We start from the raw sequence: 15,895 nt of genomic DNA, 5'->3' as shown, positions 1-15,895 counted from the left end.
AGAGAAGCCCTTTTGGTGGAGTAGAAGGCTAAGAGAAAATGATGAGACAGAGGTGTACTGCTAAATAAATATAAAATAGAATTAGCCAAAAGATATTTAGAGGACACAGAGGTTATCATACTTGTCTGTTCTTGATCATCAGTAGTCTACCATACTTAGAGCTTGTGTATAACTTTTGCAGAGTTTCATACAAGAATCTTTTCTTCCTTTAACTCACAGGAGACCTGTGTGACTCCAATCCATGCAAAAATGGTGGCATCTGTCTGTCAGGGCTGAACGATGACTTCTACTCATGCGAGTGTCCGGAAGGCTTCACAGACCCCAATTGTTCTAGTGTTGTGGAGGTTGGTAAGTGCAAAATCTGAATGGAGGAACGAATAGCTGTTTGAATGTCCTGTTAGTTGTGGCCAACCAACCAGTGATTTTGTCCACTGCATTTTGTGTAGTGCTGTGGTTGTTGCATTGCTTGTTTTTGCTGTCTCATCCTTTTTTTCTGTATCACAGATATCTATATCATAGAATCAAAGAATGGCTTGGCATTGTCTCTTATTTTTGTTCATACTAGGAAAATATGCTGCAGCTAGAGTGAAGGCTGTGTGGCAGCACCTCTTGTCTGAAGGCTTTGCATGCCCTCTGTGCATTTCTTTTGCTGACAGCCAAAGTATTTGAAAACAGTACAACCCTTCAAGTATTTCATATCTGATGTCTATGTTTGTAATTTATCAATCTGGGTTACACTAACATGCTTTGGTCAGTGACAGCCGAGTACAGCTCACACATTTTGCTTCTGCCAGCTGTCCTGTAGGACACCAGCCTGGAGCAGAAAAGCAATGCCAACAGCTGAGAGCACTTACTTCTGCAAATGCCTTGTTGAAACTGTCAAAGCTAGTCTCAGCACTTCTCTAACACTTCATTTTTCCTAAGTCTATGCTGATTTCATTTCTTAATAAATAAGTCAAGGCTACACAGGCACAACCTGTAGATACTCTTCTGGGGATTAAGTATGTATCTCTCTGTCATGAAACACAGCTAACAGAACTTAGTCTAGGAACCCACATTTGTTTGTTTTTTCTTTTCTGAAAATGATGCTTCCATTGTTCTGGGAGTGAATCCTAAGTCTCCTTAAGCAATTTTAATTATGGTAGAGATTGGGTTGAATTTGGTTCCCCTGAACATAAGTTTTCTAGAAGCACATGTAATAGTTCCTGTAGTAGAATGACAAACTTTGGTCAGACACCTACTGCACTTTCCTCTGACTGTAAATCATTATCAGACATAGTAGCTGGTTATTACCTAGCATTTGATTTGCATGAGAAACTGTTATTTTCCATTGGTGCAGCTACCAAGAAGCAGGAACATACTGTCTTTGAATCCTGTTTTCCATCCCTTTCCCCAACATTTCCATGCATGCCTGAAGGTCTGAATTTATCCTAGAAGTACATGCCACACTGCCCTAAAATGGCTGTGACAGGGGTTTACTGCAGGAGACTTTGGGGTCCATCATGCATTTGGTTGACAGGAAATTGCATTGCACATAACAAAGAGGATGCTGATAGTGACTGAATTTGAGATAAAAGTATATTGTGATAATTGCCACTGTAATTTAAATCTACATATTAACAGGGCTTAAAAAAATGCACATATTCTTAAGTAAGTTCTTCCAACACAACAAAATCTCAGTTTGGTAAACAGAGTGAAACATAAGCAAATAGAGAACACTAGAATATGTGGTAATCACAATGTTTATGCAGGCACAATATTATATTTTTTAGTTTTCAATCCAGAGGGAATATGCAGGAAACAATGCTGATTAGGTACAGGGTTTATTAAAATTCCAATATTAGATAAAGTACAGGGTGTTCATTCTGTTTGTGTTTGTTCTTTATGATTATGCTACCTATATGGATTCAGAGACAACTGTTACTTTCTGAAAACTTTAAAACTAGTTCTTTTTAGGAGAAAAAGTAGAAAAAGGTTTGTTTGCTTGTTTACTTTTTGGTATAGACTGTTTGAGGCTGATCCAGCATTATCCTCCCCTACATAAAGTAAACCACTGAAAAAACTGATACTTCAACTTGATATCCTGATTTTTCCTATGAAGATAATGACAAAGAGTGTAAGCCATTTATTCTCCATTAATTCAAACACTGGAACATTCCAAATAAAAAAATCAGTTGCAAAATGGATTTGAGAGGAGTCCAGGAGTGTAAGACCCTGTGTGATCACTTCTACCGCAAGTGTTTATTAGCAGATGTTAAGATTGGAGAAAGGATGCTAATAAAGCTTACTTCTATTTGTCTTTTTAATGAGTTAATTCTTTTAGTTCCTAGGATCTCCAAAAAGGTTTCTTGACAATTTCCTGTGTAGTTGAAAGCAACAAGGTGGTTTAAAACTAGGTATTTAAGATGTCTGGAAACACTGACTAAGAAGAAAAGAGGAGGGTGGGGGAAAAAGAGAAAGGGAGAGGTACTGCTCCCCTCAGAAGCACTGTATAGCAAGAACGAGATGCAGTGAGGTATTCCATGCAGCCCTGTTGTCAGAGACTCCTAGTTTAGATATTATTCAGTCACGGCAACAAAATATTGCTTATTTCTGAATGCTAACTAGAAAGTCACACGTTTTCAAGGAATATACCTCAGATGGGGATTTCACAGGAAGAGGTAACGGGTTTTACTTAATGACAGAATCACAGAATGATTGAAGTTGGAAGTGGGTAAATAAATGCAATACAGATAGGAAGGTGTAAATTCTTGTTACAGAAGAATGGTAGATGCATGAAAATACTTCAGGGTAGAGACATCAGATATTTAGACGGAAGTACCTACATTGACCAACCCCTTTTCAGTAAAGCTGGGGAGTAGCGTGAGTGTTTCAAGGACATAGGGGTGTACCTCCAGTTACATTTTTTATTATCTTAAAAAGATAACATAAAATAACCCACCATGATCATAGCACATTATTTCAATATTGGTGTTTCTTTCTAAACCTTACCAACGGAAAGTCCTGACTCCTCTGCTAGACCGTTCCAATATTTTCTGATCCTGTGCCTTTGAGTGAGCCTACCTAAAACAAAGTTATTGTACAGTGTTAGTAATAATTTATGTATTATAAATTAACAATCATATTCTAATCCTATTCTTTCTCTAAATGTAATCCTCTCTCATTTTCTGTTTAGGTATATTAAATACTATATATACATTGTTATGCTAAAAGAATTGAGATTAGAAGATAGATCTATACTATTACTCTGTTTGTACACTTAGGTCATTTTAATACTCTGTATCCTAACAGATTATAAAAAGTTGATAAACTAGTGGAGAATAAGATAGAGGTGAGCAGGAAAAATTACATTGTGGTTCTTTTCAATACAGCACATCCTCCGGTTAGGCAGAAAAGGATTTAGCTAAACAGATAAGAGTAAAAGGTAATTATATCAAGCTTCCCAAATAGTAGGATGTTTTCCAAAGATAATAAGGACGCTATGGCCTGAGTTACCTCTTTAGCAGATTCCTGTATCTTTGGCAACATGATTTTTAGCCTAAATTGAAAAAGATTCACATGTAATTTACATTTGTATTGATATGCCTCAGAGACAATAAGTTGACAGACTTTACAGCATTTAAATAGCTCACAACTAACTCTCAGAGACCATGTAAATTACAGAAATACCACAAACTGCAGGTGTTATATACAATTAATAGAAGGTTTTTCATACACATTGTTAAGGAAAACTATTAATGTGCATCCTAATCAATGTGAATATTCATTGAACGAAAAGAAGCTTAGTTATGGACATTGCATGAGAGGAGCAATGACAATGTGGCTATATGCATTGAGATAAGACTGGCAAAAATGTTCTTAAGATAAAAAATAACATTGAATCCCATTTTATTTGGTGTGTACATAGAGGAAAACAGGGAGAGAAATACATGACTAAAAGTAAAAGTCAAAGAAAAGGGCAGCTAAGTTTATTATGCCGTAAGACTATTAGTATGTAGCATGAGTGACCATGCTCTTCACATTTCAAATTGAGTGACTTAAAATTACTCAGTTTTGATCTTCCAGATCTGAAATTCAATAGCTGTCCACCAGGATAAGCTGGTGAACATGTTTAATTTATGTAATTGGTAAAATAAATGATATATGATGACAGGGAGCGTAAAAGATCCATGAGCATATTACAGGAGATCTGCAAACACTCTCCAACCCTGCATTCAAATAGGCTGTTGGGACACTTTTGGAAAGTGCACCTTTTGCATCAGATCTGATTGAATATTGCCAAGGATGGAGACTTCACAGCTTCTCTTGGCAATCTGTGCTTGTCTAGTGACATCCCCCCACCCGCCAGTAAGTTTAAGTGGTATTTCCTGGGTTTTAGTTTCTGCCCATTGTCTCTCATTCTGTCACCATGAAGTGCTGAGAAGACTTTGGCTCTGATTTCTTTATTTCTCTGAGCCTTCTCTTCCACAGCCTTAACAGTTCCATCTTTTTTAGGTGCCCCTCATATGTCAGATGCTCCAATCTGTTAATAATTCTAGGTAGGTGATCACCTCCCTCAATCTACTGGCAGGCTGCCTGTGCTAAGTATTGGGAAATACTCGACTTACTTACTCGACCACGCACTCCCAATTTCAGCATCTGTTCTTATTTCAGTATATGTATAGTGTCACCCAAATTGACTATATTTATTGCTATCATGACTGCATCTACTTCAGTGACTTATCCACCGTCTGCTGCACTGATCAAAGGGGGATATTATTCTTCTTCAGTAAAGTGTCATCATGCTTTGCTTCTGATGTTGATCAATTTAACATTTGGAAAAGTTGAAAAGGAAAGGATTGTCTCTTTTTGTTTTCTTTTGTTTTTCTTGCAAATTGTTTCAATGGTCCCATTGACACAAAGGTAAAACTGGAGTAGTGAGTGGGCCTGTGTTTATTTGTATATAGGAAGAATAATCAGCTTTCATGGCAGCAGACTAGTCTTTTCTGAGAAAAGAGAGAGTTGCAGTGGGAAGGGGTAGAAAACAAATTCTTCTCTGCTAGGCTTTAGATATGGTACTTGTTTGGATTCTGTGCTAATTCCTTTTCTTGAGGGCAAACAGGGAAAGTGCTAATTTTCTTCAGCAACCACTTACTGCTGCTGAGTTCTTAATGACAGCCAGGTTTCCTCTTCTGAGCAATGGAAGAAGTTGTTAAATGGAGCTCTATCAACATAGCATCTGATGAAAATGAATGTGATTTTGTGTGAATCTGTGTTTTGTTTCTTTGGTTTTAGTGGGAAACACCCCCAAGCTATTTGCTAAACAGTTTGAAATGCATTCTTGTATTACCTTTCCTATGATTAGAATTGTCAATATGAGTATGGACTACTACGTTTCCTCTTAGTAAGGCTGTAGCTGTTGTTGTATGTTCAGTATCTTGATGGCATTTCTCACAGTATTCTTTCCCGAAGTCTGTAGTCTGTGATGCCACAACTCCAATACAGCAGTTTTAGAATTGACTGTAAGACACGTTTTTTGTTTCTATCACAATATAAGGAACTATCACATATAAGGGCACTTGACTCATTAAGAGATGTTTTCCAAAGATACGGAATTCTGTTGAAAGACAATCAATAGGTGTTAATAAAAATAATTTGACTAATTAAGTCTTAATTGTTAGCTTCTGAGTAGCCTGAAGGGTGCATAGTACACAGAAATCTAAACTGAGTAGAGTAAATGCATGCAAGCGGAAGGTCTTGGTAAATGGTATTAAATGCAGAGCAGAAAACATTATACTTTGTAATTGTAATATTGTAAGTAATTGTACAACGTTTCTGCTGAAACAGTTGCCTTTGGTATTGATTGCTAGTAAACCTCTTGTGAAAACAGGAGCTCAAGTCAAAATTGGTGAGAATGCTAATACAGTGGATATTGCATCAGCACCAGTAAATTAGGTGAAAGACTTTACCTGTGAGTTATACAGTTCATTTAGACCAGAGCTCATATTTTAAGAGAACCTCTTTATTTGGATATTGAGAATGAAATTCATTAGGATAGTGTCAGAGAATCACAGAAAGCTAATGCAGCCCAGCATGCTGTTAGCAATTTAAAAAGTTAGTTACTATACTCTTGGGTTTAATCAGGACATACCCTTTATAAAGCATCCTGAATTATATGCCCAGTCTTACAAGTCTACCACCGATCTCAAGATGACCATCCACAATGTGTGTAGGTAAACCCTATCTTGAAAATCGTATCACACTTTTTTTTTTTTCCATTTAAAGATTTATTTTATGAAAGCACAGACTGGCAAGGAATGATTAGTTGCTTCAGAGCATTTGACACAGCCAAACAGGCAAACGAGCAATTCAACATACTGAGGGAGATTTTATGCATTTTGGTCTAATTAAAAAGACAACCTAAAAACATCCAGATTCTCATTGCCGGAACTACTGCTCAGAATGAGAACTTGCAAAGATAAATAAGGTTTGTGAGCCTAGGATAGTCTGCAAAACACATTCTCAGCCCCTGTTTTCAATGGGAGCAATGAAGCTCTCAGCGGTAAATTACATTTCTATTAAAAGTTCCAGCACTGATGCCAAGGAATAGAAAAATGTTGAGAAAACCATGCATGTAGGTCATGGAGAACTCTCATGTACCAATAAGGACGTATCTTATACCCAGGAGCCATTCAGTTGGAAATTCCAAGTATATAGGGTCTGCTAACACTGTGGTGGTCCAAAAAGAAGAGTTGGCACATTGCAGATCTGACCCGCCTTGGCTGTGTGGACTGAAAGGGAGACACAGCAAGCACTTGTTCATTCCTGTGAGCCAGGTCCATTCCCACTGGGCTCCAGTATGCAGCTGACCGGTTTCCCTAGTTTAAGGGGCAAAGAAGAGACAGAAGAAGTAACAGAAAACAAAGAAACAAAAAAAAACAAAACAGCCGTTTCCTTAGCAGCATGATGTGTCTGGGTTCTGAAATGCTTAGAACTGGCTTTAAACAAGTAGGTACAATAAGCCAACTATATTTTGCCAAATCTGCCAGTAAAACATAAAAATCTGTGAAAACCTTATGCTAGCAGCCAAGGAAAATTGGTCTTTGGATAGGTGCTCTAATGTTGTCTGGAGAAAGAAACCTGCAAATAATTCATCTGTTTTGAATGAAAGAGGTTTGGGTGGGCAACAGCTGCAGCAGATTAAAACAGCTGAATTGAGTACACATTGAGACGTTGAAATCTAATGGAATAAATATTCTGTTATGCAAGTGTATGAACATTTCAAATCCATTAGTACTTCTGAAGTAGTCGAGAGACTTGCTGAATTTGCTGCTAGGCGGTTTAAACTAAGTTCCATGTTATGTTGACTTTGTTGTTCAGTATTGTTTATTTTTGTCTAGAGTGGAAAGATCTGTAGTTTCTAAGAGCCATGCAAGCTCTGGTTAGAAGAAAGTGGTGTTTTTTGCAGAGGCTCATATTATGCATATCAGATGCTCATCAGCTGCAGCACAGACCTGGCCCTATTATAGATTCTTTGGTTCTGTAAAATTTTTGAAAAGGCAAATATTAAAGATTGATCTCACCCACCCTTACTTTCTATTTATCTATTTATTTATTTATTTATTTACATGTGTTTAAATACATATGAAAAACACGTTTTATTTTTTAAATTGCTAATAGATTGTTAGTACTATAATCTGCCCTAAAGAGTTCCTTCTATATCATTTTTGTATGTACGTCAAATGCATGTATCTTTGCCAAATATTAAATCCAAGATCTGTATGTTTTTGTCTGACTCTTGGTAGAATGAAGAGTTGCAGAACTTTTGATACTTTTAAAATACATTATTCATTAAGAGCTATCAAGAAGGACCAAGGATTAGTTACTCTTCTGTTTTACTAGAAATGGGTGGTAGCTTTATAGATTCATTTTCTTCTTCCTCTGGCTTCTTGGCTGACATCAAATACGTAGTTTTTATGTTTTTGAAGAACCCAGATGATGTAATTTCTCATAAAATATAGACTTCAGAAATAGATGTTCTTAAAGTACTGTCCCTTTTTGTATTCCTGTTTTATATAATCTAGTGTTCTCCTGGATTTTTATGTAGAAGGATATGACTCAACAGCTTGAAAACAACTTGCTAAAATAAAAATGCCAGGAGGAAGCTGATTCTTTAGCTGAAAAGGCAAATTGGTCTTTAACGAGATGATAATTCTGGCGTCCTAGGAGATTCAGATTAGAAGATTTTAGACTTGTTAGGCTAAAATGATCAGATGCAAAACCTGCTGGTGCTCAGGTTAATGCAAGTTCTAAGTACACTGCAGTTCCAGTGTAAAAGAAACAAAAATTAAAAGATGAATATTGAAACTTGGGGACAGATGGACTTTACTATTGTTTCTTTCATTTCCCCCCAAGTTATTTTCCAGATTTTTATTTTTTTTTTCAAAACTATTTATATAAAGGGCTCACTAAGCAGAGCAAAATTCATCATGATTTGGAATCACATTTGCTTACCTTCTTCTCCACAACTATCTTTAGTTATATTTAAAATAATGAAGTAGGGAAACATTCTTATGGAATGTTGATACCATAAAGAGATGCCCTTACCCCTTAAGAGAATTCTTACTCCTTTTTCTTTCATCCACTGATAAATATTATTATGCTCAGAAGCAGAAGAATAAGGTTGCCCAAATGTTACTCTGCATATATTTAATATTTCTAACTGGGAAAATTGCTGTTTGTAACTCAGAAGTTTCATTCTACTGTCTAACTCTGTATGATCTGATGCTTTTGTATGCTCTTTTTATTTAAAATCTCTGTTAAGGCATTTGCTTAAGGGTGCAAGATCTGATCTCTTCTGATCAGCACTCCATTCCAGAGGCAGATTTCTTTTAAGTGTTTAAAACAGTGTGGAGTAATGTACATGCTCTATTCTCTTGCCAGAGTAGAGCAAGTACAGCACTCTTCTGCAAAGTTCCAGAATACTGTGTGATCTTGTTAAGGTTTTAAACTGGAATGTGTACAGCTTGTAGGAGCAGTTCACAGAATCACAGAATTACAGAATCGTCTAGGTTGGAAGAGACCTCCAAGATCACCTAGTCCAACCTCTGACCTAACACTAACAAGTCCTCCACTAAATCATATCACTAAGCTCAACATCTAAATGTCTTTTAAAGACCTCCAGGGATGGTGACTCCGCCACTTCCCTGGGCAGCCCATTCCAATGCCTCACAACCCTTTCCGTAAAGAAGTTCTTCCTAACATCCAACCTAAACCTCCCCTGGCGCAACTTTAGTCCATTCCCCCTTGTCCTGTCTCCAGGCATGTGGGAGAATAGACCAAGCCCCACCTCGCTACAACCTCCTTTAATGTACCTGTAGAGAGCAATAAGGTCGCCCCTGAGCCTCCTCTTCTCCAGGCTGAACAGTCCCAGCTCCCTCAGCCACTCCTTGTAAGACTTGTTCTCCAGACCCCTCACCAGCTTCATTGCCCTTCTCTGGACTCGCTTGAGCACCTTGATGTCCTACTTGTAGCAAGGGGCCCAAAACTGAACACAGTACTCGAGGTGCGGCCTCACCAGTTGATCGAACTGGGGTTATTTAGCCTAGAAAAAAGAAGGCTCAGGGAAGACCTTATCATACCTTACAACTACCTCAAAGGAGGCTGTAGTGATGTGGGGATACGTCTCTTCTCCCAAGCAACAAGGGATAAGACAAGAGGAAATGACCTCAAGTTCTGCCAGGGCAGGTTTAGGTTGGATATTACAAGAAATTTCTTCACTGAAAGGATCATGAGGCGTTGGAACAGACTGCCCAACATCACCATCCCTGAAGGTATTCAAAAATTGTAGGTGTGGTACTTAGTGAGTGACATGGTTTAGTGATGGACTTGGCAGTGCTAGGTTAAAGGCTGGACCAGATGATCTTGGAGATCTTTTCCAAACTAAGTGGTTTTATGATTCTGTGATTGTAAGTTAAAGACAGAACTGTTTGTAGAAGTGGACTCAACTCTGAATGTAGAGAAGTAATGCAGTATACACCAGATGACAATTTTATATTACACTTTTCAGCAAAAAGTAGTACTTGCATTCCCACTTTACCTCATTAAGGGGAAGTAACTAACTGTTCTAGCTCTTAGAGTTTTTTGTATATTTCTAATATAAGTGTAATTATAGGAACTTCCTAATAAGTTTATGGTTTAAAATTGTTCCTGTTAAGTAGACTACTGAATAAATGGAGGATTTGTTGCAAGGAGTAAGCAAAACGGGAATTAGATGAGATAATCTAAAATGGTAATCAGAATTTGAAAGACTCAAGATTCATTATCAACCCTCTATGAAAATTATCAGTCAAAATAATAGGGAGAAAAAGTGCTTTCATTTAACAGAGGGACAGTTTATATATGATAGCCAGCCATCATAAATTAATGAGATGTTGGGATAATCTGGGTTACTGATGAACGGAAAAAGTGTCTCTATAAGTCAGCTCCAACTGTCCTATAGAGGCCATCTGAGTGTCTTCTTACCTTCTGTGACTGTAAGGACTGGTTTTCTTCTGGACTTTCTGTTGTTAGGCCAGGCTGGCCTGAACTGCACCAGCTAAGGGCAGCTGTGGATAACCAGGCTGAAGGATCCCCACTACTCCCATTGGTTCCTCTCCTCTTCTTTCATTTACCTAGTAAATGATCTGGGGTGGGCTGCTCATGGGTGATAAAAGGCACTGCACAGACCTGCAACTGCTGGACCTCAGCACAAGTGTGGGGAGAGCTACAGACACTCCAGTGTGGCGTGGGGTGTTGCCTAGGGGTGGTTTTTCACACTTCAGCTATTTTGTGAAGAGAGAAGTCACGCGTCTTTTCCCTCTTCTTTTTAATTCAGTCCCAGGGTGGATAACAAGATCTTAAATGAAAAGCTGACTGTATGAAGCATATAAATAATTTCATTTAGAGGTACTGGGACATTTTTTGTGTGTTGTATCAGAGGTGTACAGCTTTCTTAACTTGATGATGCTGTAAAATAATAATAATTCAGTCAAGTTTATGTCATAATATTAACGACCAAAATGATTAGGGCATGAGATTCCATCCTAAATTAAGGCTGCAGTATAATATTTCAGTTGTATTACTTGAGCTGAGCAGCTGGGTGAAAATTGACATTGCACCATAAGTCAGGAGAATCAGTATATTACTTCCTATGTCTAAAAAATAAAAATAATAAAAATAAAAAAAAAATTAAAGGATCAAAATTTGCATTTTCAGTTGGTGATTTTCTGACTATATCTATAATACTAGCATACTAGCTGGAGGTACAAACACTCCAGTCATCCATACCATCTTCATTTTGAATCACACACTGGGCTGATTCTACTGTAAGCCAGCCAATTCTGAAGTCTGGAAAAGCACGTGCAAGGGTTTGATTTGGACATGTGGTTTTTTTTTTTTTTTTTTTTTTGCTTGTTTTTGTTTTTGTTTGTTTGCTTATGAGATTAGAAAGGATGCCTGTGTGATTTGGTAAAGCCACACTTCAGCTTCATTTGTATTTATAATGGTATTCAGCTTATGTGTCTCTCCATGCATAATTGGTACAAATATGCATAGTTCTGCACTTCTGATCTATGCTTTTGACAAATATCTAATTCAAATATGCATGAATGCATGCAAGGTTTTAATGTTTTTTCAAATGGATGGGTACAAGACATGCATATGTAATCTACTCTGTTTATCTGTCCATATGCACAAAACTTTAATGTCCTAAACTTACTCCTAGCCCCTTTCCTAACAGAATAATAGCAGTGGTCAAAATAGACTAGATTATTTTAGGTTTGCAAAAAAAACCAATTCTGCTAATAAATATGAGCATTTTCTACAGGGAGAAAGGAATACAAATACTCAGATTTCAAGTCCTTTTGGAGATGCTTCAAATATTCTGTTTCAGTTCCTGCACACCTCTTTACTGCCCTCCTTTTTTCTACATCAATGCATCCACACAAATGTATAGTGTTACAACATGATGCTAACTCACTTCTGGGTAATGCATTCACTGTTCTTTAACCTACGTAAAAGAACACAGAAAGAACTGGAGGTTTCAGATATTTATGTGCTATCCCTCATAACATCCTCCATGGTGTTGGGAGGAGAGTGCACATGCCTGGGTTCAGAACTTCTATTTCAGAGGGAAAGTCTAAGATACCCTTAAATGCCAGAGTCCCTTTTCTAAGTCCCATCCAGTATGGTATATAGTTCTCACTGCTTTTAACAGCAATTACTATTTAGCTTTTGTTGACTATGTTCACTCAAGTGGTCTCTTTAGCTGTAAGCAAAGAATACAAAGAATAGCTGCTGCTGTGGTAACCATCTTAAAGTTAATTTTTATTCTAGACATAGCAGTTTTCATGGAGTCTGGTGTCTTTTATGGTGTAAACAGAAACAGGACACACGTAACATTTCTCTTGTCCATCTAGGTATCTGTGTATCTAAATGGAGTGATGCCTATGCTATGCTTCACTTGTTATATTTAAAACTAGAATGGCATTATATTAGAGAGTGTTTTGATGTTGTGGAACTTGAGGCTGGGACTGATAAGGTTGAGTCCCTATGGTTTAGGATCAGAGGGAAGGCCAACAAGGCAAGCATCCTGGTGGGGGTCTGTTATAGACCGCCGAACCAGGATGAGGAGATGGATGAGGAGTTCTACAGGCAGCTGGCAGAAGTTGCGAAATTGTCAGCGCTTGTTCTCATGGGGGACTTCAACTTCCCAGACATATCCCAGAAGCACAACACAGCCCAGAGAAAGCAGTCTAGGAGGTTTCTGGAGAGTGTGGAAGATAGCTTCCTGATGCAGCTGGTTAATGAGCCTACCAGGGGAGGAGCCCCGCTAGACCTTCTGTTCACAAACAGAGAAGGACTGGTGGGAGATGTGGTAGTCAGGACCTGTCTTGGGCAGAGTGACCAAGAAATGGTAGAATTCTCTATTCTTGGCGAAGCCAGGAAGGGGACCAGTAAAACTGCTGTCTTGGACTTCCAGGGGGCTGACTTTGAGCTGTTCAGGACACTGGCTGGCAGAGTCCCTTGGGAGGTGGTTCTGAAGGGCAGAGGAGTCCAGGAAGGCTGGGCACTCTTCAAGAAGGAAATCTTAATGGCTCAGGAGCGATCTGTCCCCACGTGCCCAAAGACGAGCCGGCGTGGAAGAAGACCAGCCTGGCTGAACAGAGAGTTGTGGCTAGAGCTTAGGAGAAAAAGGAGGGTTTATGATCTTTGGAAAAGAAGGCGGGCCACTCAAGAGGACTATATAAGGCTGTTGCGAGGCTGTGCAGGGACAAAATTAGAAGGGCCAAAGCTCATCTGGAGCTCAATCTGGCTACTGCTGTTAAAGATAACAAAAAATGTTTTTACAAATACATCAACACGAAAAGGAGGACTAAGGAGAATCTCCATCCTTTACTGGATGCGGGGGGAAACTTAGTTACAAGGGATGAGGAAAAAGCTGAGGTGCTTAATGCCTTTTTTGCCTCAGTCTTTAGTGGCAATACCAGTTGTTCTCTGGATACCCAGTACCCTGAGCTGGTGGAAGGAGATGGGGAGCAGGATGTGGCCCTCACTATCCACGAGGAAATGGTTGGCGACCTGCTACAGCACTTGGATGTACGCAAGTCGATGGGGCCGGATGGGATCCACCCAAGGGTACTGAGCGAACTGGCGGAGGAGCTGGCCAAGCCGTTTTCCATCATTTATCGGCAGTCCTGGCTATCAGGAGAGGTCCCAGTCGACTGGAGGCTAGCAAACGTGACACCCATGTACAAGAAGGGTTCGAGGGTAGACCCGGGGTACTATAGGCCTGTTAGTTTGACCTCAGTGCCAGGGAAACTCATGGAGCAGATTATCTTGAGTGTCATCACGCGGCACTTGCAGGGCAACCAGGCGATCAGGCCCAGTCAGCATGGGTTTATGAAGGGCAGGTCCTGCTTGACGAACCTGATCTCCTTCTATGACAAAGTGACACACTTAGTAGATGAGGGAAAGGCTGTGCATGTGCTCTACCTTGACTTCAGTAAGGCTTTTGATGCCGTTTCCCACAGCATTCTCCTCAAAAAACTGGCTGCTCATGGCTTGGACTGGCGTACGCTTCGTTGGGTTAGAAACTGGCTGGGTAGCCGGGCCCAAAGAGTCGTGGTGAATGGAGTCAAATCCAGTTGGAGGCCGGTCACTAGTGGAGTCCCCCAGGGCTCAGTACTGGGGCCGGTCCTCTTTAATATCTTTATCGATGATCTGGATGAGGGGATTGAGTGCACCCTCAGTAAGTTTGCAGACGACACCAAGTTAGGTGCATGTGTCGATCTGCTCGAGGGTAGGAAGGCTCTGCAGGAGGATCTGGATAGGCTGGACCGATGGGCTGAGGCCAACTGTATGAAGTTCAACAAGGCCAAGTGCCGGGTCCTGCACCTGGGGCGTAACAACCCCAAGCAGTGCTACAGGCTGGGAGATGAGTGGTTGGAAAGCTGCCTGGCAGAGAAGGACCTGGTTGATATTCGGCTGAATATGAGCCAGCAGTGTGCTCAGGTGGCCAAGAAGGCCAACAGCATCCTGGCTTGTATAAGAAGCAGCGTGGCCAGCAGGGCTAGGGAAGTGATTGTCCCCCTTTACTCGGCTCTGATGAGGCCGCACCTCGAGTACTGTGTTCAGTTTTGGGCCCCTTGCTACAAGAAGGACGTCGAGGTGCTCGAGAGAGTCCAGAGAAGGGCGACGAGGATGGTGAGGGGTCTGGAGAACAAGTCTTATGAGGAGGGGCTGAGGGAGCTGGGGCTGTTCAGTCTGGAGAAGAGGAGGCTCAGTGGCGACCTTATTGCTCTCTACAGGTACCTTAAAGGAGGCTGTAGCGAGGTGGGGCTTGGTCTATTCTCCCACATGCCTGGGGACAGGACAAGGGGGAATGGGCTAAAGTTGTGCCAGGGGAGGTTTAGGTTGGATATTAGGAAGAACTTCTTTACTGAAAGGGTTGTTAGGCATTGGAATGGGCTGCCCAGGGAGGTGGTTGAGTCACCATCTCAGGAGGTCTTTAAGAGACATTTAGATGTTGAGCTTAGTGATATGGTTTAATGGAGGACTTGTTAGTATTAGGTAAGAGGTTGGACTGGATGATCTTGGAGGTCTCTTCCAACCTAGACGATTCTGTGATTCTTTGATTCTGGGATGACTTGGCAGCACAAGGCAAACAAAGTACTAGCTAGAACTGAATTAATTCTGCTTAAAAAGGAGAATCTATGGAAAATCAATAAGTTGGGTACTGCTCTAGTATCTTAGAAATTTGCTGTTTTCGTTGCTGTATCAGAAGAGACCCAGACCTTAGCAGAGGTTGCAATGGTGCCAATTCAGTTAGCTGGTAGAAATCTGCCAAAATGTTTGCATCTAGTTAGAAGCTAATTCACAGATAGTACATTTTTTCAAGAACAAAGGAAAATATTTTTTCTTTTCAAATGCAGCATGAGTCATCTCTAGAATATATTTATCCTTACTTAGTACAAACAATGAGAAACATTGAGAGTTGTTAGAGACTCTCAATGAGGAAGGAAGGTATGAATGAGGAAGGTATGAATAGAGGAAGAGGTATGAATGGTTTGTTGTGAAAGAGGAACAGAAGCAGTATAATGAGATGCATGTAAGAGATGAAAAAAGAAATAGAATGCAAAGCTTTGCTGATTCCGTCTATATTCAAATTGTGAATTCTCTCTTTTCTTTTTTTTTTTAAAATTGATTTCTGTGTTTGTAATACTAACGTCAGAAACATTTGCTGACAACCAAATAAACAAACAAAAATGCAACACAAAAAAAATGATAGTAGTCCCCAAAATGGTCAGATGTGTTGTAGCAAAGACCATCTGTAGTTAAAACAATGGCCATGGTACGCTCTTATTCTCCTTCCTTT

At 39.7% G+C, this 15,895-nt stretch overlaps 1 protein-coding gene across 4 annotated transcripts in view; it reads left to right on the top strand.

Annotated features, from left to right (window-relative positions):
• The window catches only part of EDIL3 (EGF like repeats and discoidin domains 3), a 270,263-nt gene that overhangs the window by 75,357 nt on the left and 179,011 nt on the right, over nt 1-15,895 (top strand). For all 4 annotated transcript variants that reach the window (XM_080573947.1, XM_080573946.1, XM_080573949.1 and 1 more), the window contains one exon: nt 220-348. In XM_080573947.1, the coding sequence (XP_080430073.1) occupies nt 220-348 (129 nt within the window). The remainder of the gene's footprint in view (nt 1-219; nt 349-15,895) is intronic.

Source organism: Anser brachyrhynchus (genome assembly GCF_964034855.1).
Source record: "Anser brachyrhynchus genome assembly, chromosome: Z".
NCBI lineage: Eukaryota > Metazoa > Chordata > Aves > Anseriformes > Anatidae > Anser > Anser brachyrhynchus.
Note: the sequence above shows the minus strand (reverse complement) of the source record. Positions and strands in the feature narration are given on the sequence as shown.